Source organism: Alternaria dauci, chromosome 1 (assembly GCF_042100115.1).
Source record: "Alternaria dauci strain A2016 chromosome 1, whole genome shotgun sequence".
Lineage (NCBI taxonomy): Eukaryota > Fungi > Ascomycota > Dothideomycetes > Pleosporales > Pleosporaceae > Alternaria > Alternaria dauci.
The window spans coordinates 6,224,020-6,251,698 of NC_091272.1; the positions used below are offsets into that span (position 1 = coordinate 6,224,020).

Here is a 27,679-nt window from a genome sequence, read left to right on the forward strand (position 1 = left end):
ATCCATGGACTTTTGTCTCTGCGCTTCTCTCAAAGACGATGGTGAGCGACCTCATGTGGGCATTCACAAAACGCCCATCCAAGATTTATATGCCCAAAGGTCCGCGCCTTTTTCCTCCAAAACATATGAGGATCCCTTGCCGTGGCTCAGTCATTCTCGATTAGTCGTGCAAAACGATACGCCTACGACATCCATGCCTCTTTTGGCTCATCCGCGCTCCATGGGAAGATGTTAGTAGAACTGTTAATGCTGTGGAGGCGATCTGCGCTATTATATCTACCTCAAATTGGCTCACTCCTCCTTTTCCATCACCCTGGAACTGAACAATTACTCAAATTCGCATCGAGTGTATGGGATGGTTTTCCTGGCTGCTCTTTTTCCAAAAAAAACAGCGAGTGAACATCACATGTTGCTTCGCGTTCAGAGGGTGTATCACACGTTTAAAAATGTATGCGGTTGTGTACATGAGAGACTGTCGCCAGTCGGGTTTCGCCTATACATCTGATAACCGCACGTGCAAGGCGATGCCCATGTATAAAGTTTTCCCTCGGCGGCTTCGGTTTCTATCCTCTATACTCACGTCTGTTGCGTGTTTTATTCAAACTTCACTTACAAAAACCGGGATGACGGTTCCTTTCTTTCCAATGGCTGTGCGTTCTCGAAATCGTCAAGCAGTTCACCCATGATCTGTTCTGGCGCGCGAGTATATCCACTACCTACTCCGAAGCGGCCAGATTGACATAATCTATTTCTATTGTCGATTTGTTCAAAACAACACTGGGACGATTTCATGGCTTTTCCTGTTCTTCTTCAGAAACCAATATCGTGATCATAGATGACTGTGTTCCTCCAAAAAAAACATGGCTCCCATCTACATGGTTTGCACTGGCTTCGCGAGCATAAAATTCAGACCGACACAGCCCAGTGTCTGGACTTCATCTGCTCATTTATTCCAAGCATCACGAAAAGATGCGCTGACAAGGGATATGGATTCTGCGCTTCTCCAGAATCTTTGGACCTCTCCGAAATGAACGGTTTCTTCCAAAAGGAAAAGACTTGGATACATGACTTGCGAAGGGGATAGGCCAAAAGCTCGTATCCAGACTTTTCTAATGTCTGTATTCTTTCTTACGGTACTCTTTGGGGCTTTCCAAAAAAGAAAGATAATGGTGTCGGTTTATGAACTCTTCTCTTCTGCAAATGGCCGTATCAGCCAAATAGTGCCCACATTCGTCTAAAAACGCGATGGCACTACGATTGGTCTGCTTTGGAGGAGTTGCGGATATAAATTCTACCACCTCGCCTTCCACCTTCTTCCTTTCATCTTCGCCCTTCTTGTGCAGTTTATCAAAAAGAAAAAGAAAAAAAAACTACAGTACATGACTCTTTCGGTCGTGCAAAACCTCGACGAATGCAGTGATACGCCACAAAGTAGCACTTGCATCGTCGCAAAATAGGCTACCCCCATCTATGATGATCTTTGCCCAAAAAGCTGTTCCCATATCGTATGTTCTACTGCTCTCTCCTCTGAAATCTAAAACCGGTTTTCTCAATGTGTTCACAGCTGGCTAGACATTCACAAGTCTGTGCGTGATCCGCCATAGTCTGCAAACAGATGATGTCCACTCCCATGCGACACGGAGTTGTGGCTTGGGCTGCAAGTGATATGTGTGCATCAAAAGTTCAAATGGACCTACTGCACGACTTTGAGAATGCATATTTAAGTCTCTTGCTTACCGGCTTGTTTCCTTCACTCAACACCTCACCTATCTTCTCAAGACGAAAGAACGCGATGTACAGTACGATGGTCTATCAGAACACATGGCGGAAGTGTCGTCCAGTGTGTTTTCCAACTCAGGGTCCCATAAGCCTATGTGCTGTCGCCTTCCGAGTTCGTCTTCGAACGTGCAAGTTCAGGCAGCTGTATCTACGGAGCGAGACACCAGCGCTCTCAAACCTATAGACTACGCCTTGTTCAATGATGCCTACCTCTTTTTCATCCTCTATTGGGGAAAACCCTCTAAAAGCACGAGTTGAACGCTGAATGTTTGAGCAGTGCCGCTTGTTTCCAAAACGCTAAGAAAGGCCTTCATGTGCCATTCCTCGTCTCTTCAAAATGCAACTTTACCATCTATAGTGTTTGACAGGGGCTTATCTAGAGCATGAAGGAGGACGATGAGGCGTCTATTTCTTTGCACTCCAAGTCTTCACATGTCCGGTCTTATCTTGTTGCTCCAAAAACCAACACGGTCCGAATCAAGATTTGCTTCTGCCGCAATTGCTTGTACACCTCACATTCAACCGCCATACGTGTGCGCCAAAAAGTCGTGTTTTTACTCCGGACGCACGTCCCATGGACAGACGCATTGCGAAACTCTCACGAGCAATTATATCACTGCTTTCATGTTTTGTCCCGAGCATAGTCTCGCCGTCTCTTCAAACTCATGCAACAACGTACGATGTGGGCTGACGCAGGACCCGCGATACATTCCAAAGCAGACTGTGCAAGCGATGATACGTGTCGACACGTCACGATCCTTTTCTCGAAAGAGACGACAACGCTTCATGTGCGGGGTCCCGCAATTCCCAAGGTCCGCGATCGTGAAAGGTCCGTGATGGTACATGTCTGCGATGATGAGTCCGCGGAAGTATCATGTTAGATACGTGGCGAGGAAGGTCAGATGATGCTGGCACGTAATTGTCAGCTGTTGGTGGACTGCGCCTCCATCGCATCGTGAGCCTCGGTCGCAGGCGGTACTCTTCGGATCGATAACCCACTCTTGCAATGAGCCATGAATTGCGCGTCGCCAAGAAGTCATGGTAAAGCGGCCGCCTCTCGATACGTGTTGAGCTGTTGCCTACTTGTTATGCGATGCTGCGGGTTGACGTCGGCAAGGCGAGTTCCGACGAGACAAAGAGACGACAGGAGCAAAGACTCATATCTGCGTCTGCAGCATGGTCATGTAAAGATCAAGACCCAATGACGTGCTTTTGGGGGCCGCGACTCTTCTTGTGGCCACTGCCTGCTGAAACCTCGAAGCGCTGAGAATCGGCAGTCGGAACGTTGCACAGTCGTCTCCAACCGCCAGCCCTCAAACAGCAACAAAGCAGATCTCCCGCAGCCTTGCACAAGTAAATTGCGCAAGCAACCACGTACCAGGACAGCTCCAACGGCTGCGACAAGGTCCGATGCTGCCATATTTGGGTGACACGAGCGCTTCTGGTGGGCGGCACGCACGAACCCGGCCTCGATATAGCAGCCGCGGGGAATTGGCGACTAGTCGAGAGCCTCATCTGGCGCTTCGGCTAGGTAGCCATTTCGAGGGTCGTGGGATGCAGGGATACGGATTCGAGATTGATGAGGAGTTAGTTTGGTCGCTTAGACGGAGAGACTGACAAAGGCAGGTGGGTGAGTGCACGAGGAAGAATTGATGCCATCAGTAAATCACATGTCTCGCTGGCCGCGACCTTCTAGAACGGGCAGCCATGATGTCGAGGCATGATTGGCACAGTGGGTGAGGCGGTGCAGCGGCTGTTGAGGAGGTCTGGAAACTGTGAGGCCGCGAGATTGATTGGTACGCTTTAGTTGCATGAAGCCCGTCTGGTGTCTCCTCCTCCCGGCCGGCTGGCTAGCATGTCGAGTACAGCTGCCGGTTGTGCGCTGTAGCATGGCAGAAGACGACCATGGCGTTGGTTGTGCTGGCTGTCATCTGTCGTCGCCATCCGCCTCGACCTCTGCCTCGCCCAAACAGGCCTGGTGGTTGGACATGGCAAGAAACAGGTGTGTTGAAACAAATACGGCTTGTTTGCAATGCGCGTCGGCCAATGGACATGAGCTAGCTCGCAGCGCATGACGGCGATCCATGGATCGTGGTGGAGATGGCCGAGCTCTGTCCACCTTCTGGCCGAGTGGAGTCAAGATAGACACGCTGTCATGCGACTGACAGATAGCAGGGAGATGGCCAGTTCGGAGTTGATGCTGTATGCTGTGATTGCCGTCGTGTTTGCCGTGATGCTCTATGGAAGCCATGCGCTTGAAGCAGCTGGATAGACAATTGTGGCGAGTGCAGTGGCGACTGAGCCACACCTCGGTAGCAAACTGTGTTCAATACCATGTCTGCTACGCCGAATTACACGCATGCAACGCGTGTTCGTGAGGCAAATGCTTTTGTACCCAAGGTTTTCACGATACCCAAGCTGGGCTGGGAGTGGCTGGGCCATGGTGCATTCCGCCCACAAATTCGTCACCGTCATGCTGGCTCTGGTTCCCCAGGTATATGGGAGCAGGTGTGTCGCTACTGCGTGGTCGCATGCTATTCATCAACCACCGTGATCTGGCTCCACTCTAACCCGACTCACCGCTTCAACCTCAGTCTCCCAACCGAGCAGCGTGACCCAACTACGAGGCCAGCAGACCCTCTAGTTCCGGCCAGCCTTCCACAAGCACCAAGATTGTCGGAATACATATCGCCCACGGCTGCCGCAAGCTCGAGGGCCTGTAGTGCAAAACCGTGTCTGTTGACCGCTGCGCCCGCCTCAATCGTTCGTCCACTCTCGTCCCAACACCACTCTCCAACCTGCACCCATCTCAAACATACTCGACCTCGTTCGAAACGCGATTCGCATCACGGCTCTATTGGCTGTCAATTTCTCACGCCTAGAGGGCCCTGCGCTGCGTGCAAACCATTGGCTTGCACTTGAAACAGCCTATTCCTGGGGTCCTGCACCTCACCACTCGCAATCTTCCAGGCCTCCTAAACGAGCCAAACAGCCGCTGGCCTGAGTCCGGCGTGGCGCGCTACGTAGCTGTTTCCTGCCCATAAGCCGCATCCATTGGGTCCCACACGCAGCCGCCGAACCACCAACCCAAAAGGATTCCACCCTCGACCTAGCATCCCATTGCTACCCGCTCAAGGGGTCTGCGCTCTTAAGTATCACGCTTTCTGCCGTCGATACTTCTTCTTCACAGTCAGTCTCCGGCTTCGCTTCTTCATCTCCCCTTCTTTCCTCCCTGCCATCCTAGCGGTGCAGGTGCCTTCTCCACACTCCGGTAGTGATTCGCCCTCCACCATCCGACTTCGCTCCCCATTCCCAGACGGCAGTGCCATCGACCATCCCTTCTTTGAACACCTCACAAAAAATCATTTCGACTGGACTCGGAATCTCCCCATAATAATCGTTGCCTTGCGAATTCCACCCGCTCAACCTCGTCGTCAGCCACGCAGCCTCGGACACCCGCTTACCATCGTTCAGACCGGAATTGCGACTTCGCCTCACAGGGCATATAGCTACAGCAACTACATCTCGACATCCACTTAAGACTTCATCACCACCTTCACTACTACACATCACCACCACCAACATGCCTTACTCACCAAACCTCGTTGCCGAGAACCAGGCTGCTCTGGACCACTTCATCCAGCTCCCGGTATCACATGACATGATTTCGTACCTTGCACAAAAGGCCACACAAGTCATTCGCTGCGAACCATCAATCAACAAGAACCTCCCACCAACACCACCAGCATCGCCTCCCCAGCATGCTGCCTCCAGTGTCCGCGAACCCGCCCTGCCATCCGTAGAGGAGTTCATCACATCCATTGTCGAGAGGTCTCATGTCCAGACTGCCACCCTCATGACTTCTCTCGTCTACCTCAGCCGGTTACGGTCGCGTCTCCCTCCCGTTGCCAAGGGCATGCGATGCACTGTTCACCGCATCTTCCTCGCCTCTCTGATCCTTGCAGCTAAGAACCTCAACGACTCCTCGCCCAAGAACAAGCACTGGGCCAGGTACAGCGCTGTCCGCGGCTACGAGAACTTTGGCTTCTCCATCACCGAGGTCAACCTTATGGAGAAGCAGCTGTTGTTCCTCCTTGACTGGGATCTCCGCATCAACCCTGAGGACCTCTACTACCACCTTGAGCCATTCCTAGCGCCCATCCGTGTCTGGCAGTCTCGCCAAGCCGAGAAGGTCAGACTCGCAGAGAAAGAGAAGGAGCTTGCACGCCAACAGTACCAGCTTTCCGTCGAGAACCTCGCGCGCTCAACCAACCCCTACGCATCAAACTCATCCCTGGCCTCATATGCCTCGCGTCCACAGAGGCATCCCGCACGCTACGTTCCATCATCTCGCGCAGCATCTCGCACCCCATCTCTATCACCACCCACCAGGAGCTCATCCGTTTCAACATCGTCCGACTCGCCCGACAGCTTCCTCGATGAGCCTTCAGAAGCCATCCTGCAGCGCTACGACGCAGACATGGGTGCCAATCTTGTATATATCAATGGCCCCATTTCGTCGTATGCACCAAAGCAGCAACACACCCTCCCGCTGTACGACACGCAGCCATCGAAGAAGGCCAAGACATCAGCGGGCGGCATCTTCAGCAGGATGTTTGGCCAGACTGGCGCCTATGCCGGCCGCCAAACTACCTATTAATGCTATCCGCTATTTCAACACTATCCACCACACTGTCGCTTACCGACGTCACGACTTTCCTTGTTTCCATGACATGATCCGATGAAAGATGCTCACTGGATGGACATCTCTTCGCCCATCTCATTCACTTTGCATCGGCCGGCGTTTACACAATTAGCATTTGCACAGCACAGCATTGTACCGGCGTTGGATATCATCATCATCTTGAATCGCATATATATTGCGTCTCGGCGCGATCGACTCAGAACAGATTAGCTTAGCTAGCTTAACATTTATCCGCGCCCTGCACTCTGTGTGCGGGCAACGCGAGTAATGAATAAAAAATCCGTCAAACGCATTTTTCCGTCTCTCCGAGGTACTTGGCAACGGGTGTTCGTGATTCATGACTCTTGTTTTGACTTTGCAATTTCCGTAGATTGGGGACTGACATGCGCGCTAGGTTCGACGGGTATCTATCTAGTTAGTGCAAAAGGCCATCTTACACATTGGGTGGCGTGCGGCTCATCATGCGACTCATCAATACGCGACTGTGGACACGGCATAAAGGAATCACGAGGGAAATATTGAAGGATGGCGATCTATCGCTGTAATTCGTACGAAGTCGTGCGAGAGGCAATTAGGAGGGCCGTACAGAATGCACATCAGCAATCAACAAGGCACAATACACGGCATAGATGACACCGGTCAGTTCTGTACACCTCTATACCGTACAGCCACGAAGCTATACAAGACCTGAGTTTCCGCAACTTGCGACGCTATCCAGTCATCCCGACTTGTACGACGTTCTTTGACGGGCCGCCTGCGCAGCCACAATAGGCAGACTAATCTAACGACCACACATAAACCAGCTACCATGCATGCATGCTACCTAAACATCTAAACTACAAGGCTTATACCGCCCAATATCTGCCCACCCGAACACTGGGGTAGACCCAGGCTGAGTCGAGCCGGTGAAATACCGTCAACGACATCATCCCACTCCACTATCCTCGGTGATCACAGCAAATCTCAATCATCAGGTGGCCGGCGGTAAGCACGGCTCCCAGCCAAAGATCCTTACACCGAGGCACTCTCCGAAGACGAGAGCAAGAAAAAGGTGGCAGATCGATGATGCACGATGCAACGGCAAGAACAATATCGTATATGCAGGAGTCAAGGAGTGTGGCCCGCGTAGATCAAACGCGGTACGTGGTGGGAGCTGGGAGGAGAAAGTGCGCTTACCTCTTTTGTGCGCATGGCAGGGTGGGGGGCGCTGGGTTTCAGATGTGCGGCTTGGCGCCAGGGTGGGTGGGTGTGGTTGGTCCGTTGGAGGGGTCGTGCTTCAGCCGAGGGAGGATGAAGACTAACGCTTTGAGTTGCTGGCTTCGTTTGTTTTTTTGTAGCTGCAGCAGATGCGCTGGCAGAGGTTTACCGTCTGTTGAGGCGCTGCTGCTTGTACACAGTGGGGTTTGGGGACGATGGGCGCGGAGTAAGCAAGTTGGTGATGTCATCAGTTGGGAGCTTGGGCTTGGGGTTGTTGTCGGGCGCGTCTCAGGCTGCGACGCGGTGATGCTATGCACGATACTCTTTATCGGTCTGGTCACAAGCTTCGGCTCTGCTTACCAGACAGATGGCGATGCGATCCCGTAGGCAAGGTACCTTGCAATGCGCCAGATGAACCGTTCACCGCGTTTCGATCGAGCACCAGATCTCGCTGCACCTAGCAACTCTCCAACTACGAGACTACCGATGGACAAGTACTGTTCGTACTCTCTAGAGTGATCATGCTAGTCCAGCGCATCCGGGACTCGACAATGCCTCCAAGACGTCTCTCAATGCTCCTCTGCTATAATCAAGAAGGCGCATTATCTGCCAACCCGAAAAGACCAACACAAGAACTCGGCACGGAGATGCCATACTCCTCCAGTTCAATACTTGCACAATATCAATAACTCACACATGTATCCTTTCATGCAGGAGGATTCATGCTTAAACGTACCTCATCAGGCCTTTTCACAGTGGGTCTCAAGTCTCAGGCATGAATCTCGCCGCACCTGATACAACAATTGTCAACACTTCCTTGGGGCACGGTAGGCTGCCATGCCGAACAATCAACCACCGCCTAAGATGCTTACTTCACGATTCCATCGACTTTGCATTCTGTCGCTCGTTCATCCACCCTGAAGGTTTTCTTTCGTAACCGCTGGCCGGTCCCTTTTCATACGTTTAATTTTTGTAATGGTTCGACAGTTCACCTTTCTGCCTAGCGATCGAAGGCCTACTGGCAACGATGGCCGGACGATACGACATAGCCACTGGGGACGCTACAATACCTTCTACGGGCTTTCGTTCACGACAACCCTCTCGACAGTTCTTTTGCTGGCGCAACTCAACGAATGGCGTGTAACTGGCGAGCTCTTCACCCTGGCGAACAGATTTCCTGGTTCCGCAGCGCTTGTTGTACAGCTTCTCGCCGCTTTCTTTGGACTTTTGCATGTTGCGGTCATCTGCAAACTCATCAACTATGCGCTTCGACTGCGTCTTGCCAAGGTCAGCGTATCTCTGGACGTGTTGCGTACATGGGTGGATATGAGCATCATGAGGGTGGACTGGGACTTACCCCTACGCTTCTTCTTCCCGTCCGTCCTTGTTGTGCTACTTAGTCTTGTACCTGCAGCGCTCTGGGCTGGTTCAATGACACCATCAGTATCACGGACAGTGGGCGGCGGCATGCTTCTTATACCCAGTTACGAAGACGTCTCGATGATCAAGGAATACCCGATGATGATTGGTAGCTCAGGACCATCCATGCGATCCCAAAAAGGCTTCTTCACTTACTCAGTTGGCCAACAACAAAGCAGTCAGCTTCTTGCATCTGCTGCTCAAGCTTCTTCCTTTGGTATGGATTCGCACGTCCATCGCAAACTCGATAATACACGTTTCAGCTACAGAGGCCGTTCATATGGTGTCGGCGCGGCTGTCGGATTGAAGGACCAGGCGATCACATCAAACAGCCAGATTGCAGGTTACATCTATGAAGAGGCGGGCTATGTGGCAAACGTCACTTGCACGTACAACGCGACTTCCAACTTTACTCTTTCTGGACCAGTCAACGAATGGATCTACGCGGCATCTGGCAATCTCCCAGATAGCGAGGAGGGCCCAGAGTACTCGAATTACATCGGCCACGACGGCAAAGCCATCGTAGCAATGGGTGTGGCGTATAGTGATCGGTCGCCTCGTCGCTATCTCTCTATCGCAGCTGGCGAGGCATATTCCTTCCTCAACACCACGCAATGCGAATTTGACTTCACGCCCACGCTTTTCAATGTCACCGTCGATGTTGGGAACCTCAACATCACGGTGCAGCCCATACGGACAATACCCGACTTTAACCCTCAGCGCAATATCACGCGAACTGTTGTACGACAATTCGAGCTTATGTCTAATGATATGACGAACCTATACGTCTCTCTCCTTGGCGAAGCGTTCAACTCCAGCATCGCAGCGTACAGGATGTCACGCGCGTTCGCCACAAACCAGACCATCGACGCAATTCCGCAAGAAGAAGCCACACTCGCCGGTCTGACCAACAGCATGATCGCCATGGCTGACGACATGTTGGTAGCATACGCATCTGCGCAGCTAATGGTCGGACGCATGTTTACGCAGCAGCCAGCAAAGGTCTACGTATACGCCCTACAGTTTGGTCAACCGAGCTACATCTACGCCATCTTCTCTCTCAATCTTGTCATCATCATTGCAGTTGTATGCGAAGCTTTCCGCACGACAGGCTGGTCTAGCTTGGGCCGCTTCAATTACCTCGATCCCCGCGATCTTATCATCGCTGCGTCAAGGGGCGGGGGTGATGTCGCAGCTGCAGCCGACGATATCATGGAGCGAAGAGATGGGAGGAGGATGAGGCATATTTGGTTATTGAGCGATCCGGATGAGGGGAATGGGCCGCTCATTGTTAATTTTAGGGGAGATCAGAGCGGGCATGTGAAGATTGAAGTGGGAGTGGGACAGTGTGAGAAGGATGCAGAGAGGGATGTAGAAAGCGAATATCCGGCGGATGAGAAGACAATGTATGCGGAGCCAGGGGTTGCAGCGGAGAGGGGGCCGCTAACTCCTAAGACACCGATGAAGATGAAGGTTGGCTTTTTTGGGTCGAAGTAGGAAGAGACATGGTTTGAGTCATTGGATCTCGCTGGGTTCGGTGCTCGATGCATCCGGTGCGCGTCGAACATGATGTCAAAGAATGTACTTGATTACAAGTAATGAAACTAGACAGTCTGTCGCATTGATGAGATCGTGGATCCGCAAATCCTTCTATGACTGATACTGAAACGAGACTTTAGGAACATGTTGGCTGACTCGATCATGGTAAAGGACATAAGAAGACCCTCAGCTTCATCTCAGCTCGACAGCCAGACACGCTACATTCGCAGCAATCCAACAGCAACGAACATTTCTACAAACATTCCAACCATTCCACCATTCAACCACAGGAAAGCTCACTCATCAAAAATGCCATCATTCGATTTTCTCCTCCGAAGAGCGTCCAAAGATCGAATTGAGATACGTCGCGAACTCGTGCGTTGCCTTCGACATGCCCACGACGATCCCACCCTGTCACCCCAGGTCTTCGATGCTTGGATGGCTCGTCTCTTCCCGAATCAGCGCGCTCTCGTGAGAAGGGAAGTGGAAGAGATGCTTCCAGTGAGCTGGCCACATGCAGTACGGTTTCCCAACATCATTGAGCTCATTCAGTGGATGCGGACACGGAGCGACCTTGATCTCACGAATGACTCGCCTCATCCAAACTCGGATGCTGAACAAGTTGCGGAGGGTTCGGAGGAAGCTGACGACAATGAACCACATGACGTGCACGATCATGCCCTGGTCGACCAGTTGGAAAATGCAGTGGAGGACGTTTTGATACAGGGGGATGACCAGCCTGCTCAACATGCTGGTGAAGATCGGAGTCTAGCGGTGTTGTTGACTTTGGTCATTTTGGTGTTGACTCTACCCCCCTTGGAGTTGCTGCGGGTGCTGATGCTCATCTTCGTGTTGCTATGCCACTTCTCGCACCATCAGTAGGTCATGGTTTGATGGAAATGTGCTTTCAAGATTCTTCTAGATTTGCTTCCAAAGTGTTCGCGTGCTTTCAAGGTTGTTGTAGACTTGCTTTTACGGCGTTGAATTCCTTTCTTGTCCTTACAAACATACAAACTGTACAAAATAGATACATATAAGTAGTTCAGAGTCCACCTTCTAATTGAATTAACACACACACACACACACACACACACACACACTCACTCACACATAAAACCCTACCTCTCTACTTTGAACCTACCCAGAGATCGTTTCAGCTATCGATCATGCCTAGCAACGCTTCCAACAGCACGACCTCCAACCGTGATGCGTCTCCGATAAACCACCGTACCATACCAAAGTCCCAGATGAACTACGAAAACGACCGCGATGACATTGAGACATTCTTCACTGATCGTGCCAGGAAGATGATCGAGTACGCGGAGCGAGATAAGAATCTGGAATCGAAAGAAGAGGCCGATAACTTCTTCAAGAGGATCCGCGGTTTCACAGAGACACACAATCACTGGATGGAAAAACGGAACACTCTCGTTGAACAGGAGAGCGAGGATTTGAAGAAAGAGTTGATGGAGGAATTCGAGCAGCTGGTACATATTGCCGAGGGGAATGGCGTGGTCTTTAGTCGCGAGAAGGACAGTGAGACTGGCTCTAAATGCTGAACAATGAGTGCGCATCAAGTCTACCACGCGCAGTAGAATTCTGATAGGTGCAAATGAAAACTCTTGAGCTTCTTTGAAAGTTCAACTGGCTACTTTACGACTGACATGGTATCTAGACTTTGTGGTTTGACTTAGGCTTGTTTTCAAAGTGTTCATGTGATCCTCTATGCTTATGACCACAGATGATAGACAAACAATACGTGATATATATATAGACTTCTCAGTACTGGCCGTCTACTGCTATAAAACCTCACTGAGTTTCTACCGTACCCAAGTATTCTACATCCAGCATGTCTAACAACCCTTCAAACAACAGCCTTACTGGTAGTACCATCCCTCTAGGCAATCCTGGCGATACTCCAGAACCCACTACAACCTCCGAAGAACATCCAGCTGGTAGTTCCGCCCCTCTAAACAACCTTGGCGATACACAAGAGCCCCCTTCACACAATAACAATCTGGCTAGCAGCTCCATCCCTCTAGGCAATCCCGGCAATACTCCAGTACCTCCCCCAATCTTCGAAGAACACCGCATAATCACTCAAGCCAACCTCAACCACCTGAAAAACGGAACTTCAGCATTGCAGCGCCACCTTGCCAGGATGTCAGGCAGAATTTCACAAATAGAGAGCGCCCCCGCCGCCGCTGAAGCAACCGTTGCACCCTTGAGAACCCGTTTAGATCAACTCAGCAGTCAAGTAACGAATTATTATGCAATTCTCGAAGCTTTGGAGGAGAAGCACAAGGAACTCGTGGATGCAGAGAACGAGGAGGTGAGGGAGAGGCTGATGGGTGAGATGAGAGAAATCATGCAACGACCACGGTAAATAATCACTACATGTTGGTCATCAGGACGAAGAGGCAATGCAGCTCGAGATCACTGTGCGTAAAGACCAGCGCTTGATGGCTGAAGATGTAGAGGTAGCAAACCGTCAGCGCGTAGCACCAGGATAGTGTTGGCATATGATACTTAGGAGCCCGCTTGCCTATGAGAAAGACGGCTCTTCTATTCGACTCGTAAGTCAAAGTAGCACACACCCTGACGGATGCACCAGTCTCTAGCCTCAACAGTTGGAAAACCTAGCGAATGCCTTGAGAGTCAATGTCTTGGGTGCATCTCATAACAATAAACATCGCCATACGTGTCTAGCAATCACAACAAGAAGATGAAAAGGCTAAGAAGCAGTTGAATTGAAGTGAATAAACTGTGCGAATGCTAGGGATGAAACGAAGACAGTAAGCCATGCGTGTACAGGAGACATGAATCGAAAGTAACGAACTATTTTGGACAAGAACAAGAACATTCGTTGCAAACACCGGCGGTGATACACAGCGCCTTCTTGAAAGAAGTGTAACAGTACGGACGGCCGCATACAGGGTCCCAGGAACCCTCATAGTAGTAGTAATCGCTCGGGTCGCAATCATCATCGGAGTCATTGGTAGCCATACGTGGTAACTTCTAGTACTTGCTGTCGTCGTGATCTAGTAGCCACTGGATGCATTCGTCATAGTCGGTCATGAAAGCGACGTCCACTCCGAACTTGGCTTTGGTAGCGGAGGCCAGAGTCGACTGGATTAAGTCGCACTTCTCGGAGTAGAGGTCGCAGAGTTCAGCCATGCAGACGCCGTAGTTGTCGTTGTTATCATCGATGACGTTAAATTCTTCGCAATCGTCATTTGATTCCTCACTAACCCAGTCCTCATAACGTTCACCCAGCGACGTGAGAGAGGATGTGAGGACGTCTTTGATATCATCACAGGAGACTCCATCGAGTATGGGGTCGCAAAGGGCCCACAAGCAGATCTTGTAAGATTCGGGTTCGACAAGACTGGGCTCAAGGTCGTTGGGTGAAGGCAGAATATCCTGGTCTGTATCGATGGGTTGGCAGTCGCCAGTGACATTGATGAAGTCTTTGCAGGTTTCGGGGTCAGATATGCACTGGCAGAGGGGGGCTCGAGGGGCTTTTGGAGCATCGATGGCGGGATACAGCTCCTTCAGTTCCTCTTTGATCTCCTCACATGGGAAGCCCATCAGTAGCGTTGCATACTGAGGGTCGCAGATCTTGGGAAATATTGTGCGAGCGTAAGACTCCATCTTCGATTCGTCGCAAGCTCCAATTCCAGGATGATACTTCCGGACAACGTCACAAAGTGCGAGGTTTGCTCTATGCTGTGGCGTGAACTTGTCTGGGGTAGACCGAGGGACTGCGGCGGCGCGGCGTCTTGCTGGGTAGACAACTCTGGAGAGACATGGGCTGAGCACCAATGCCTTATCGCATTCTGAGCAGTCGGTCCGGACGTCGTAAGGTGGCGTGAACAGACGCAAACTGGAGGCGGAAGACGTGGTGGAGGCGTCTTTGGTCGACGAGAATGTTTCGATAGGCAACGTGTGGACTTGTCCTGACGACGTAGAAGGTACGGAAGAATCGTCAGTAGGTTTTGCGACTGAGGATTCAGCAGCAGCCTCAGAAGCAGGCGGGGCGGTATATTCACCGGTAAACGCCATCGTATAGGTAAACTTGAGTGTTAAGCCATCGCTCTCTTCCTCGTAGTCAGTGTCTGAATCAGAATCGGTGTCTGTAGCAACTTGAAGGTCGCCTTCCTGAGCTTCAGGAAGGACATGATGGTAGTTGTAACACGCCTTGACTTGTTCCAGAGGTGTTGGGTCCTTCTCCGGCGTTGAGCGTGGTGAGGTATCGCACAACACTAGCTCGACGTCATCGGTGGCAGTACACTGATGGGTCTGGACGCTCGCAGAGTCGTACTGGGCGTTGCAGCTATGGAAAGCGAGGTTGTCTTTGAATGCGTCTCCTCGAACTGGGGACAGATTGACCCAGATCTTGCTGTCATCGTTGCCGTCGACAGCGTAAGCAAAGTCGATCTCATCGGCGAAGTTGAGGATACCATCTGACTTGGTGGATATCTTGATGGCGACACCGGGGTTAACAATAGAACCATGACGCCATGGCTCCTGGTATTGACCACCAGGTTTGAGTGGGACGTTGTCGGTATGGGATGAGCTGAGGACTTGAGGTACAGACCAGACGTAGACGTTGTAGGAGCAGTGGTTGGTGACAATGGCCCTAGCCTGAGCCAAGGCCACGAAGGTGAGGATGGGAAGGGCAGGTCCAAGCATGGTGTTTGGGAGGTGTAGCGTGAGAGTTGATCTGGAGTGGTGGCAGTAGAAAGCACACTTTTCGAGTGGATTGGAGAAGAAAGGTGGGCTTGGGGGTGAGAGATGGGCTTTTATGGCCACTTGAGAGGAGATGGCATTGTTTTCATGACGACGCTGGCAGTCAAGAAGATGCTCGTTGCTGCCGCAACGTGGAGCGTCTTGGGGAGGAGCATCGGATGCGTTGGAAGGCAGCACCAAGGTGCTACTTGACGTTCGAGCCCATTTGGAACACTGGGTTCTCGGAAAGACTAGGGAAAATGTTGAAGCGACATTTAGGAAAACCCCAGCTACAGGAAGTAGTCCGTGGATGTTGGCGGCGTGGAATTGTGTTCTTCAGGGCCTGTTGTGCTTTCCCTTATAGCCAGAAGTGCTGTCACTGTTTTGCATGACATGTTTCCTGAAGAAGTAAAGCGGACAGAGTACTATGGCTTTCATGTTTAGCATGACGTACGGGCAGAGCTTAGAAGAGAAAGTAAAATGGGCAGCCTGAAGTCGCTCGTGGAACGGTCTACATGGGTCATCAGTGACTGCTGAATACCAGTACACAACGGATACGCCCGTCTTGTTGCAAGGATAATCCGAGAAGTTGCTTTCCATTCAACTCTACCATAGTATGGTGGATGCTGTGATGCAGCTACGGTGTTGACGCGAACAGTCGCGTGTGGTGATGGAAGGGAAGGTGCTTAGTAAGCCCCACTTTCCACCCAGCATGAAGCACTCCGGCTAGCGTCCTGGACACCTGAGGCGCGAATGAAACACTGCAAACCTCAGCATCAGCGAGTACACAATAAGAAGATGGTGGCCCCGTGTACTTGCCGCGCAAGTTGCGCCTTCTCACATATCTCTTTTTTTGCTCCTGGGTAGCATTATTGCAATAGTCTTTGTAGAACGCCAGATTCGCGTCCAAGCCTCGAATACGCGCCCGACGCGCCCCACCACCCGCCATGATCCAACAACCCTCCTGTATCGAAATGCCAGCCATGTCTTCCGCAATGAAAGAAGTGCCCGTTCAACTGCCAAAAAGCTTCGACCGACCAGACGAGCCATGGCACCATTACCTCAACATCGACATGATATGGTATGTCCTCGGATACACGCTCTTCCATCCGTTCGTATCATGGGTTGTGGTACTGTGCCTGCGAGCGCAGTATACGCCCTATGAGAACATTGAGATGCGCATTGCAATGGCTTGGGCTATGCTCATGACGGTCAACGGCATCTTCGGGCTCATCAGCGACCGGATCGCATGGGGATCACCGCGTGAGGTGGACCTGGAGGAAGAGGTTATCGTTATCACGGGCGGTGTCGACGGACTTGGTGGATTGCTTGCGGAAACGTATGGAATGCGCAACGCGAACATTGCCGTCTTGGATACGAAAGAGGTCGACGAAGATGAAGCAGAGAACAAGGGAGTGGTCTACTACAAGTGCGACGTTAGCGACGCGAAGCAAGTGGAAGCTGCAGCAGCCAAGATTGTCGAAGACGTGAGTATTATTCTCTATATGTAATCGTACTCTGCTAACGGTCGCAGCTCGGTGCTCCTACTATCTTGATCAACAACGCTGGCATCGTGCAGACCAAGTCCATTCTCGACTCGACCGCTGAAGATGTTGAACGGTATGCATATTCTGGAATGGTTCTTGCGCCTTTCTAACACTCTTGCAGCACTTTCCGTGTCAACACACTAGCACACTTTACAACCCTCCGCACCTTCGTCCCGCATATGCTGAGAGAAGGCCGCGGCACCATTGTGACCGTCTCCTCCGTCCTTGGCCACCTCGGTGCAGCCAATCTATCCGCGTACACGGCCTCCAAAGCAGCACTTCTTGCACTGCACCAGTCTCTACGCGCAGAACTTGCACAGAATCCCGACGCGAGGGACATTAGGACGATTCTAGTACAACCTGGTCAAATGGGCACTACAATGTTTGACGGCCTCAAGACTCCAAGCAACTTTCTGGCACCGGTTGTCACGCCAGCCGATATCGGCAAGGATATCATACGGTTGATTGAAAGGGGGGAGAGCGGGGAGATTGCGCTTCCTCTGTACTCGAAATACATCCAGATCCTTGGGGTATTGCCTGTTGGCGTACAGCATCTTGTGCGGAAGTGGAGCGCAATGGACAAAGCGGTGGGCAAGATGAGCGAGGCGCGACAGGGATTGGCCGAAAAGAGGTGATCGGCCTACCAGAAGCCACTCTCCAATGGCTTCAGGAGCAGATGCACTCGAATATTGTACAATATACGCTGTAACGATGCATGTGACTTGTCATTATGCGACTCTGGTTTCCCTGGTGTTTCAAACGTCCTAACACACCTCCTGCAGCATCTGCCTGCTACGGCCCGTGTTTGGATAGCACGTCCAACTACATCATTACATGGAATAGTCGATTTGGTGTTCGCATGTGAACGACGGTTTGCGGGGACCGCTAGCGCCGTAGGGCTGATATTAGCGAGCGCTCGCACATCTCGCCGTATGGATTTCGCGGCGACGACGACGACATCATCAACACAACATAAAAACGTAAGACGATGTCCAGTACTATGTGCTGTGAAGACAATGCACACGCGACAGGCTCTAATTGACTAGCAGAATTTTTGAACATCAAACCGAAGCCATGGCCGACCAGAAAGCATCCAAGTACTACGCCGCCGAGGAGGAGGCGCAGATGAAGAAGGTATGCGCAATTACCGCGGCGAATCTTGAACTACGGAAAAGACGCGTAAAAGTGGTTGTGGAGGTTTGGCGGAGTGTGAGCTAACAGGTCAATTCACAGGCGCGCAAGACGGCACACCCCACCAAATACCGCGAGTCGCTCACCCCCGGAACCGTCCTCATCCTCCTCTCCGGTCGATTCCGCGGCAAGCGCGTCGTGCTCCTGCGCCAGCTCGAACAGGGCGTCCTCCTTATTACTGGCCCCTTCAAGTCCAACGGTGTGCCTCTCCGTCGCGTCAACCACCGCTACGTCATCGCTACTTCGACCGTTGTCGACATCGCTGGTCTGGACGAGGAGGTTGTCGCACGCGTAAGCAAAGACGAGTACTGGGCGCGCGAGAAGAAGGACGGCAAGGGCGAAGACGACTTCTTCAAGGACGGCGAGACACCCACCAAGAAGGAGACGGATCCCCAGCGGATAGAAGACCAGAAGAAGGTGGACAAGGCGCTCATGGCCAACATCAAGAGGACCCCTGACCTGGAGTCCTACCTCGGCGCTAGCTTCAGCCTGAGGAGCAACGAGAAGCCCCACGAGATGGTCTTTTAGGCGTCTACGCAGGGGGACGGGACGAAGAACGACACGAAAACTTGCGGCAACGGTCCGACGGGGGACGACGGTTCGGACGAGGATGAGCACCCGGACGCTACGAGCGATACGGTACGATTTCATATGTAGATGAGATACCCATGAACCAATTCACAGCACCAACTCTATCCTGCTCGCATCTGCGCTACGAACACCTGCAACAATCCTGGCCATCTCCTTTTTGTTGTCATTCTCTGAACATCGCGATCGGTATAGATTGTCGATTTACTGGTGTGTACTTGGATACTGACTTTCTGTAGTTCCGTGCAATGCAAACGTTCTTTCCCTTGCTGGACGCCTTGATGAATCACGCACCTGACGTCGCATGTACGGTGTATTGATCCTTGAACCAGCATCACATTAGTAGCTACTGCATGTGTCTTTGTGGCATTGTCCGGATGGTGACGACTCGGCCGCGAAGTATCACTTTCGCTCATCGAGATTGCAAGAGTCTTTAATGCGCCGCTACTTGCAGACTCACAGCCCAGTGTAGAGATTAAGAAACTCTGCAAGAAATACGTTCTCGAAGCCCTCCGTCTCACACTTGCCACTGGCTTCCTCCGTATTCCGAACATCTTTCTCACTACCAGTGGCTGGCGACATGCGGAGGGTATCTCAAAGGGCCACGAACTCATCCTATACGTAGCAACTGCATTCTGCGACCCTGAAATCTTCCCAGATATTGACACCATCGACCCGGATCCGCCTCAAGAGCTTTATCTACCCATTCGGTAGGTCACACTACACTTCGATGCACACTGACAAGTTGGCGGTCTGTGGAAAAGTCAGCATACATGGGCTCTCAGGCTTGATACTTGAAACTCACAGTTCTGACAATGGTGAGTCAAGAATCGCTGCAATTGCAGTATCGTGGTCATGATCACGCGTCGCTGCAAAGATTTGTTCCCATTTTGTCTTCGTGTCAATCTTTACACAGCCAGTCAGAGTTACCTTTACTTTCTCTTTCTTACATTTGTCCTTCAGGAAAGGGTAGGCAAAGGTACAGATCCAGTCAATGATAGTCCGCTGACAGCAGACGTATGGATATTTGTGAGGATACCACCAAGCTCGTCCCCAAGGGCTACCTTCATACCCATTGTCGAGGCCTCGAAATCGAAGTTGTAGGTCCCTGAGGTTTTGGAGATTATCGAAGGAGGATCCACGCGACTTGGAAGCTGTTACGGACAGGTAGGGTTCGTCATCCGAGATCTCTACACCCAAGAAGTTGAACCAGCCAACGTTCGTAAAGGCCAATTCTACTTTACTCAGATATTTGTAGGTCATGGCTGATCCAGGTCGAGAATTAATGGCCGTGTGGAAGATACCGGGGTCCGAAGAAACAGTTATACAAGAGTTCCCAACCAGTGTGCAGCACTTCGTCCCGCATCCACGAGCTAACGAGCAAAAGTTCCAAAGCCGGCTCGTATACAAAGGAACGGGCTTCTGGTACGTGTGGCACACTCATCTGCGCTAGGACTCTAACACTTAGAGCATCGCGGAAGATCCATCTGTTGTAACCCATGCCGAGAGTAAGACGACCAGTTAGGCGGGGGGTAGCAACCTCTCTGCTGTATCTGGAGTCTCGGGTACTCATTGGATATACTTCGCCGCCGAGAGCGCACCGGTATATCGACGTTCGGATCTCGCCAGGAAGATCCTCGAAACGACGCTTGCTGCCCGAGTACTTCCACCATTCGAATTGAAGGCTATAACCAGTCCTACCAATCCAGTTTGGCAAGGGAGGGGACACCTTTTCAAGCCAGTCACCAAATAGCAGCCACTTTCCTTCATGTGATTCGAAGATGTGGATAGTCTCGGCAGTCGGTGGTGAGCCATTAGGTAGAATGGTGATCCACTCCGCGTTTTCCTCGTCGCATATCCGGTTTTTCCAAAAGCAACGTAGCATCTTCGCTTTCAAGTAGTAGCACTTGATATCGAAGAGGTTCATATGTGGTGGCCAAAGCGGAGGCGCATCGTCGACGGGTCGGATTCCATGATTGGTTGCAAGGACAGAGAAATTATTCTTCTTCTTGGTCTTGAGGATGTGGTATATTGCGGCGAGTACAGGATCATTGTGATGCCAACCGTTGTTGAACTCGAGAGTGGTTTCGCTTGTGTAGCGGCCGACTTGTCCATCCTTTGGGCATTGCATCATCTCGAGTGAGTCGGTAATGATGTCGTCACTTGCGTTGGGAAGGACCAAATTTGCCTTTCGAGGACGCTCTGCAAGATTACCAGCTGGAGAGTGGAATATGGAGAGACGGCTGAGAAGAAAGCTCGGCGCCGTAGCATTGAGCTTCGAGGACTTGACGGGCACGAACTTTGGCGCTGTGGCGTCAAGTTTCGGGCTTTCGAGGCTGCCAATGTGTCCACGTTGGTCTTCAGGGGTGAAATGCCAAGTGGGTGGATCCAAAGGGGTCATGAAAGACTGGGAAAAGCTGTCTTCGTATCGCTGAGATAAATCGTGGTGTTGGGTCTCTGTGGTTAGAGCAGCAGTCTCGATTCCGCTCGCGTATCGGAGAGGCGCATAGCCCCTATAGCCGGCGAACACTTGGCCACAAGGAACCCAGGGATCATAGGGTACAAACAGCAGTGCTCGAGAAGGGGTTGACTTCAGCTACGCCGTAGTCTTCGGCGTTCTGAGAGTCGCGAGCAGACTTAGAGGCAACAGAGGTGGAATTGAAAGGAGCGATCTCGGATGCTGCTTCGGAATTTGGTAGTTGTACTTCGGGTTGGAAAGTTCCTTCAAGAGAGAAGTCCGAGATTATATACTAGGAAGGGGTAGCTAGCGCCAGAAAAAGGCAGCTGCTCCCTGAATTGCCCTGCAGGAAGTACTGTTTGGAAGTGTAGTAGACTGAACAAAGGGTCTACCGCTATCTTACACTCTCGAGAACTCCACCAAGGTCAGTGGTTTCTCTCAACGCACGGACGACGCATCGAGTTTACACAAGCTCCGTACCTCGTCGTTTGATGTTATATACTGCAAGTCGCTTGCGATTAGCAAATCTGGAGCTCAGATCTCAACCATGGGATGGCGATGACCTATAGTCAACGACCCACTCTCAAATTCCGAATTACATATGCTCCATACGTAAAAGAGGGTCTTGAAGGGGAAGTACTGCAAACCAAAGAAGTGGAACTTGGACCCTCAGAAAGAAGTGCGACAGCCAACCTAAGACTGCAGATGTGGACATGCGAAATCAGCGAAGGTCTGACATGCAATTCGCATGGTAACAACTCATCTCAATGCCTCTTGCAAGCAAATCTCTTGCTTAAGCACTGGTCCGTGATGCGTGCGATATGCTTGCTCTTCGCTGATGCTCGAAGTTCAAATAGAAGCTGATAGAACTCGCTAATAGTACGAAGGTCTGGGAAAATTTGTGAGGTGCACCTGGATGTACTCAGTCGCAAAAATCTAGAGGAAGGCCATGAATTATGCTTAGAAGTGCTTGCTAGTTTTAGTTTGTCAAGCTTATCAGAAATGATTGCTTGGATACCTTGCATTGCTACAGTGATGTCGTTTCTTCATATACACATCCTCTACCACCTGTCTACGCCTCTTAGGCGACCATATCGTTAGCCTCTTTTTCTCTCAGCTGCTCTTCCTTCTTCCCTAGCTTGCCAGAACTCTTGTGAACACCCTCCAGTACTTGCTTGATCTCTTGTAGGAAGCGGTCTACCTCCTTCTCCGTACCGACTGTTATCCTCAAGCAGCCTAGACATCCATGTTCTTTTCCTCTGAACCTTACTACTACGCCTTTCTGTTCTGCCAGACCCTCGTATACTGCCAGAGCCGTCTCGTTTGATGGCTTGCCACCTTGATCCGCAGGCGCATCGAGTATTTGGTAGAGCAAAAAGTTCGACTCGACACCGCCGTGCAGCCGTCCGATGCCAGGAATCTTGGGTAGTTCCTCTATCAGCCTATTGCGCTGCTTGACAATAAGATCCTTGTTCTGTGTCATAACCTGCAAATGTTTGGGGCTCAGCGCTGCGCGCGCGAGCTGACTCGTCGGGTTGGGGATATTGTACGGCGCCTTCATGTTGTTCAGAATCTTTGCGATTGCTGGATCCGCAAACGCTGCGCCTAATCGTATACCTGCAAGACCGAAGGCTTTCGACAGTGTCTGCATGACTACCAGGTTCGGCCACTCGGCGACCCACTCTGCCAGACTTGTTCCATCTGGCGAGAAGTCTATGTATGCTTCGTCTACCACGACCACACCATTCCATTGGTGTTCTAGTATCTTTTGTATATCCTCCTTCTTGAGTAGCTTTCCGGTCGGGTTACCTGGCGAACACAGATACGCCAACTTGATGCTCTTGTCCTCATCCATCGCCTTTAGAATCGCGGGTACGTCGAGATCGAAGCTTGGTGTTTGTAGGGGAATCTTGGCCAGGGCGACATCGTTGACCTGTGCAGAGACGCTGTACATGCCGTATGTGGGCGGACATGTCAGAATCTTCTCCTTGCCGGGAATGCAAAAGGCGCGAATAAGGGCGTCGATCGCTTCGTCTGAGCCGACACCAACGAAGAGATTGGCGGGCGTGATATTCTTCGGGGTGTGGCTATGGGTATTTCGGAGGTTGCAGAGGAGTTGCTTGAGTTCTTCTTGGTGACTGAATAGCCCGTTAGCATACTGCAATGCAAATTGTCGCGACCTGCATACGGATCTGGGTATCGGTTCAGGCCAAGCAAATCGACATCAACTGCGGAGGATGAGTCTGAAGCGCCATTGACATTCGCGCCAGGCAGCTTTCCATTGCCATTTAACGCTAGTCCTGGACCATAAGCGTTCTCGTTTGCGTCGAGGAGGATGTTGGTGCCGTCATCTTTGTAGTCGCTACGCGTCGTGAGCACGGTACCTCGATAAGAGTCATTGATATTCACCTACTCGCGCGCGCATCGGTATGGCTCCAATGCGAGGATGTTGGATCGCGTGCATTTCTGCAGATCAAACGCCGTGTTTTTTGCGACCATTTTGGGTGTTGGTGGACAGTGGACGGAGGATGGCGTGGGAGTACAGTAATGTCACGTCGAAGTTGGTGTTCGCGGGGAACTTTTTGTTTCGCGGGGCTGGACGCGGCGATGTCAGGAGTCATTCATCATCGTCCTGGCGAAGTAGGCCAGATTTAGCCATCGTTCTGATTGGAGAATGGTTTGTAATGCAGTGAGTAACAGGAATTATATTGGCGCCATTTGAATTCAAGCTTGTGGCAAGTGCAAGTCTGACGTCCCTTGCTGAACGAGACGTTAATTGGTATGCGTTACGACCAACCCCGCCAGGAGGCCCTCACATAACTCTTAATGAAACATGGACACTATATAGGAAGCTGGCAATCTCCAATGTTATTTGGGGGTTTTGGTATGCTTTGAGAGTACATCGAGCCCCTCCTGGGTCAAGCATTCGTCAGTGGCAGGAGAAACTGCAATTGTGTTCCATCCTCTGGTCAGAATACTTCAAACGCGATACACAAGAATATGCAGAGCTCTCAATGAGATTCGATGGTTCTCGGTACAGGCTTGACTTGGGCTGGTTAGTGTTGGTCCAACTTTGCCATGTCCACTTTTCTGACCCGGTGATCGCAGAACCGTCTCACTTTCCTATCGTAGACATCTTATTGTCTTGTCGAAAAATATGTATTTGTCTCTCTATCTTCCATCAAAGTCCGATATGGTCTAGTGGCTAGGATTTGCCGCTCTCATCCGCAGAGTCAGTTCACTACACAGTGCCGGCAAGGCCCGGGTTCGATTCCCGGTGTCGGAATACCTTTCTTTTGTTTTTTGGGAGCATCCTGGAGGTGCTGGGAGAGTTTGGTTTGGCTGGAATAGCCGAATGATGATTTTTGCAGACTCGACACGCCCGGAACACGGCCTCGCCATGCAGATAGCCTACAATTACGTTCGACATCAGGAACACATGGTTCCTAGTCGGAATACCTCTATTTTGCTCTTTTGTACCATCCCGGATGGGTTGGGGGGAGCTGGTTTGGCTGAAGTAGCAAGAACAAGATTTTTGCAGACTCCCGAGGTTGACACGCCCGGAACACGATCTTGCCTATGCAGATAGCTCACAACTACACTCGAAATCAGGAACACGACATTTGATCGTAGGTAATTTACTTTATCAATAAGGGGTGTGGTGGCTACTCTGTACTGGGTCGAAGCGCATTTCTCGTCTGACAAAAGTGGGACAAACACCACACTCGCATAGCCCATGGACACAAATGCAATATTCAAACTGTCAATTATTTCATTAATAGCGGGCATAGATTTCAATAACTCAAAAATGCTATATGCTTCATATCGCCTGTCCTGGGCGAATATCATGACGAGGGCCTTTCGTGCCGGATATGTCCGCACTCACCCAAACTGTCGTCCGCTCTCCGTGCTGCCGGCCGTCATACACATAAACGCCCGTCTTCTTGCCCTGATCATCATACCAGCTTGGTAGGCTACCATTATTATCCGAGTGGTGGCCCGCCTGCGCGCCGTGGGCATCGCTCCGCCTGTTGCCCTGCCACTCCATCTTTATGTCTTCCTGCACGACGATGCGACGTGCCACCAGCTCCTCTTCGCTGTCTTCGTCTTCTTCAGGTGTAGAGCTTCCCCGCAAAGCTTCGCCGTTCCTTGACGGTCGCGAACCAAAGCCAGTGGCTGCCTTGTGGCTCGTCAATCTACTAGCGCTGTTGGATGCCTGATGCTTCGAGAGCATAGAGCGCGGGAGGAGGTAGGCAAGGGTAGGAGCGCAAGCCGCGACGAGACTGACGACTATCTCGACCATGATCCATGCCAGTAGAGTCGTGTAGTTCCACAGCGGATCCTTCGCCAGAGTATATTGCGAGACAAGTGTCATTACTGAGGCGATGCAAGCGATCAGACCGATAGACAGCAGGGCAAAGATGCGGATCTTTCTCTTCCAGCTCAACTGGACTTTCCATAGTACAATAACCGGGATGGCGAGAGCAGTAAAGTCCAGAGCGAGGTTCAGGCGAAGAATGGTGTTCATGTGATTGACGGACAAACACTTCGGTACTTTGCCCGACTCGGCAATCCGGACCAGGTTGAAACTCGCGTACGGAGGGTCGCACTTGAAGACGTTCAGAAACAGTGCCGCGACGGTATAGGCCGCACATATGGCGAAAAATGCCCAGTTGACGTTCTTCCACAACCGCGTCGTAAGAGTCGTCAGTCGGACGTTGAACAATGCAATGCTCATCTTGACGATTCCTACATAGACGTAGAATACAGTGGCGGCTGTGGGCGCGAGCTACATATCAACATTAGTCATGGGTAACAGCGGGCCATTCGGATCATCCTAACTCACATATTTGTAATGGAAATATTCTTGATATGTGATGTCGTAAAAGTGCTTGCCCGCTCCGCCATGCTGAACCATGGCGATTTGAAGCGCTGGGTACGCCATTGAGAGGAGGTACGCCGGAATGATGAGCCAGTCATCGGCACCGAAACGGACCCCATGGACGAACAATCGAATACCCAGTCTTAGAAAGGTAACCAGCGTGAGGACGACCATACACACTGACAGTGCGATTATGACGGCTGGACCTCTGGTCTCAAAGTGGTAGTTCTCCGTTGGGCGAAAAGGTGGGAGCGTGACTCCATCTTTGGGGTCTCTGATATCAGGCGTAAGACCAGTGAGCAGCAGCAATCCTGCAGCGATTTGTTCGTCGAGTTCGTTGGCTGGCGGTGTGTTGAAATAGGCAGATGACATTATGCTGTGATTATGCTGGCTCGGCCTGGCGATACCGTATGGTAGGGCAGCACATGGACTTGAGGCGATTCAGAGAGATCGACAAAAAAAAAACATCAATCGGAGGTTTGGACTTGACTGTCCTTAAGATCCCGCTCAGTCGATTGCCTTGTTTGAGAAGAAAGCAGCTACACTACCTCCGGACTACCGGTATGGCACGAGCAGGGTTGTCGTGTAAACGAGGAGCGGGAGGCGCAGACGGGAACCCCAATAAGAAGGTAACTGGCATCACCCCTCCACGCATTCACCACCTGCGTTGACGCGCTCATTTCCACGTGGAAAACCTCCTAATTTTTGACAGCAACCTTGTCGCGTGGAGCCGTTGCTGAGAGAACCGAAGTTTCTAGTGGACTTGATGATTATGGGAAGATTGGGAGTTGCCACTAGAAAAATTGGGTGGAGGATCAGCGGGCCTGAAGAGTGCCGACCTTGGAACACTCACGTTCGGGGTGAGGCTTTTGACCGAGATAAGACCATGAAAGGAGTGTCCCGTGGGCTCTGGTGGGTTAGATTTTTATTAGGACGCATCGTCTGATTAGCATGCCCGTAAGCATGTCCCACGAGATAGGAGCATGCATGGCGCGATACCTCGGCACTTTGTGTAGGATAGATAGGTATGGAGTCGAAAAGACGATTGCTTCCCGCTCTGTCAGCGGGAACTCTTCTCCATTCTGCGTGCAAGGCGTCCTGGTGTGCGGGAGTCGGCTCCACCGGAGCTCTCTTGCTTAGGGGGCAGGGGGGCTGGCACGCAGGTACTCAGAAGGCATGGAGCTACTCCGGAGTATTCCGTAGAAACGGGAGGCGAAACGACGCTGGTGGCCTGTGCGCCTGTGCATTCCAACGCAAATGGTCAGCCTCTTCGTATTCATGCCACCGAGAGCGTGAACACCCAATCGACGGCAATGGGGACAGGGTCTTTGATCGGTATCTCGATTTCGCAGACTGGGCACGCAGATCCGTGCGGACACTACAGAGGACAACAGACTTTTGGGCCTAAGAGAAGATCGGATCCTCCGGGGACCGGACGATGAAAATGGCAGCTTGAGACCGCTCCGCGAGGCCGCTTGCGGTAACTAATGTCCGCCACTTACAGGAGCGCGCCCTCCAAGCTAGAAGCGCGTGCAAGCTGCCGACTTAGCTGCGCAAACCTCTTCCACAATCAATTAGGTATAGAAGGATAGGCAGCGGACGCGTCAGTAGGAAAATTTTTGGCTTAAGCTTTTCTTTCCCTT

At 51.5% G+C, this 27,679-nt stretch overlaps 9 protein-coding genes across 9 annotated transcripts; 5 read left to right on the top strand and 4 right to left on the bottom strand.

The window, feature by feature from the left end:
• Positions 1-5,362: 5,362 nt before the first annotated feature.
• ACET3X_001930 (uncharacterized protein) lies at positions 5,363-6,439 on the top strand (the record flags this gene model as incomplete). Its single annotated transcript, XM_069447276.1, has 1 exon — positions 5,363-6,439. The coding sequence occupies one exon, from the start codon at positions 5,363-5,365 to the stop codon at positions 6,437-6,439; it is 1,077 nt and encodes a 358-aa protein (XP_069312172.1).
• Positions 6,440-8,656: 2,217 nt separating this feature from the next.
• On the top strand, positions 8,657-10,597 carry ACET3X_001931 (uncharacterized protein; the record flags this gene model as incomplete). The annotated part of the gene is made up of 1 exon (XM_069447277.1): positions 8,657-10,597. One exon carries the CDS (start codon positions 8,657-8,659, stop codon positions 10,595-10,597), a length of 1,941 nt encoding a protein of 646 aa, XP_069312173.1.
• Positions 10,598-11,805: 1,208 nt separating this feature from the next.
• Positions 11,806-12,328, top strand: ACET3X_001932 (uncharacterized protein; the record flags this gene model as incomplete). The annotated part of the gene is made up of 2 exons (XM_069447278.1): positions 11,806-12,175; positions 12,315-12,328. 2 exons carry the CDS (start codon positions 11,806-11,808, stop codon positions 12,326-12,328), a joined length of 384 nt encoding a protein of 127 aa, XP_069312174.1.
• Positions 12,329-13,657: 1,329 nt separating this feature from the next.
• Positions 13,658-15,334, bottom strand: ACET3X_001933 (uncharacterized protein; the record flags this gene model as incomplete). The annotated part of the gene is made up of 1 exon (XM_069447279.1): positions 13,658-15,334. One exon carries the CDS (start codon positions 15,332-15,334, stop codon positions 13,658-13,660), a length of 1,677 nt encoding a protein of 558 aa, XP_069312175.1.
• A 983-nt stretch (positions 15,335-16,317) lies between these two features.
• On the top strand, positions 16,318-17,552 carry ACET3X_001934 (uncharacterized protein; the record flags this gene model as incomplete). The annotated part of the gene is made up of 3 exons (XM_069447280.1): positions 16,318-16,857; positions 16,905-16,990; positions 17,039-17,552. 3 exons carry the CDS (start codon positions 16,318-16,320, stop codon positions 17,550-17,552), a joined length of 1,140 nt encoding a protein of 379 aa, XP_069312176.1.
• A 439-nt stretch (positions 17,553-17,991) lies between these two features.
• On the top strand, positions 17,992-18,636 carry ACET3X_001935 (60S ribosomal protein eL6; the record flags this gene model as incomplete). Its single annotated transcript, XM_069447281.1, has 2 exons — positions 17,992-18,051; positions 18,151-18,636. The coding sequence occupies 2 exons, from the start codon at positions 17,992-17,994 to the stop codon at positions 18,634-18,636; spliced, it is 546 nt and encodes a 181-aa protein (XP_069312177.1).
• A 1,342-nt stretch (positions 18,637-19,978) lies between these two features.
• On the bottom strand, positions 19,979-21,097 carry ACET3X_001936 (uncharacterized protein; the record flags this gene model as incomplete). Its single annotated transcript, XM_069447283.1, has 1 exon — positions 19,979-21,097. One exon carries the CDS (start codon positions 21,095-21,097, stop codon positions 19,979-19,981), a length of 1,119 nt encoding a protein of 372 aa, XP_069312178.1.
• Positions 21,098-22,113: 1,016 nt separating this feature from the next.
• On the bottom strand, positions 22,114-23,811 carry ACET3X_001937 (uncharacterized protein). Its single transcript, XM_069447284.1, has 3 exons — positions 23,568-23,811; positions 23,343-23,516; positions 22,114-23,292 (listed from the first exon to the last, which is right to left on the bottom strand). The coding sequence occupies exons 1-3, from the start codon at positions 23,651-23,653 to the stop codon at positions 22,236-22,238; spliced, it is 1,317 nt and encodes a 438-aa protein (XP_069312179.1). The 5' UTR covers positions 23,654-23,811; the 3' UTR covers positions 22,114-22,235.
• Positions 23,812-24,923: 1,112 nt separating this feature from the next.
• ACET3X_001938 (uncharacterized protein) lies at positions 24,924-27,079 on the bottom strand. The gene is made up of 3 exons (XM_069447285.1): positions 26,890-27,079; positions 26,001-26,830; positions 24,924-25,943 (listed from the first exon to the last, which is right to left on the bottom strand). Exons 2-3 carry the CDS (start codon positions 26,406-26,408, stop codon positions 24,975-24,977), a joined length of 1,377 nt encoding a protein of 458 aa, XP_069312180.1. The 5' UTR covers positions 26,409-26,830; positions 26,890-27,079; the 3' UTR covers positions 24,924-24,974.
• Positions 27,080-27,679: the final 600 nt, after the last annotated feature.

Coding starts and splice junctions, on each gene's coding strand:
- ACET3X_001938 (XM_069447285.1), bottom strand. CDS start 26,408: ATGTCATCTGCCTATTTCAACACACCGCCAGCCAACGAACTCGACGAA. Junction 25,944..26,000: donor AATATTTCCATTACAAATAT/GTGAGTTAGGAT, acceptor GTTGATATGTAG/CTCGCGCCCACAGCCGCCAC.
- ACET3X_001937 (XM_069447284.1), bottom strand. CDS start 23,653: ATGGTCGCAAAAAACACGGCGTTTGATCTGCAGAAATGCACGCGATCC. Junction 23,517..23,567: donor CCATACCGATGCGCGCGCGA/GTAGGTGAATAT, acceptor CACGACGCGTAG/CGACTACAAAGATGACGGCA. Junction 23,293..23,342: donor CTGAACCGATACCCAGATCC/GTATGCAGGTCG, acceptor CGGGCTATTCAG/TCACCAAGAAGAACTCAAGC.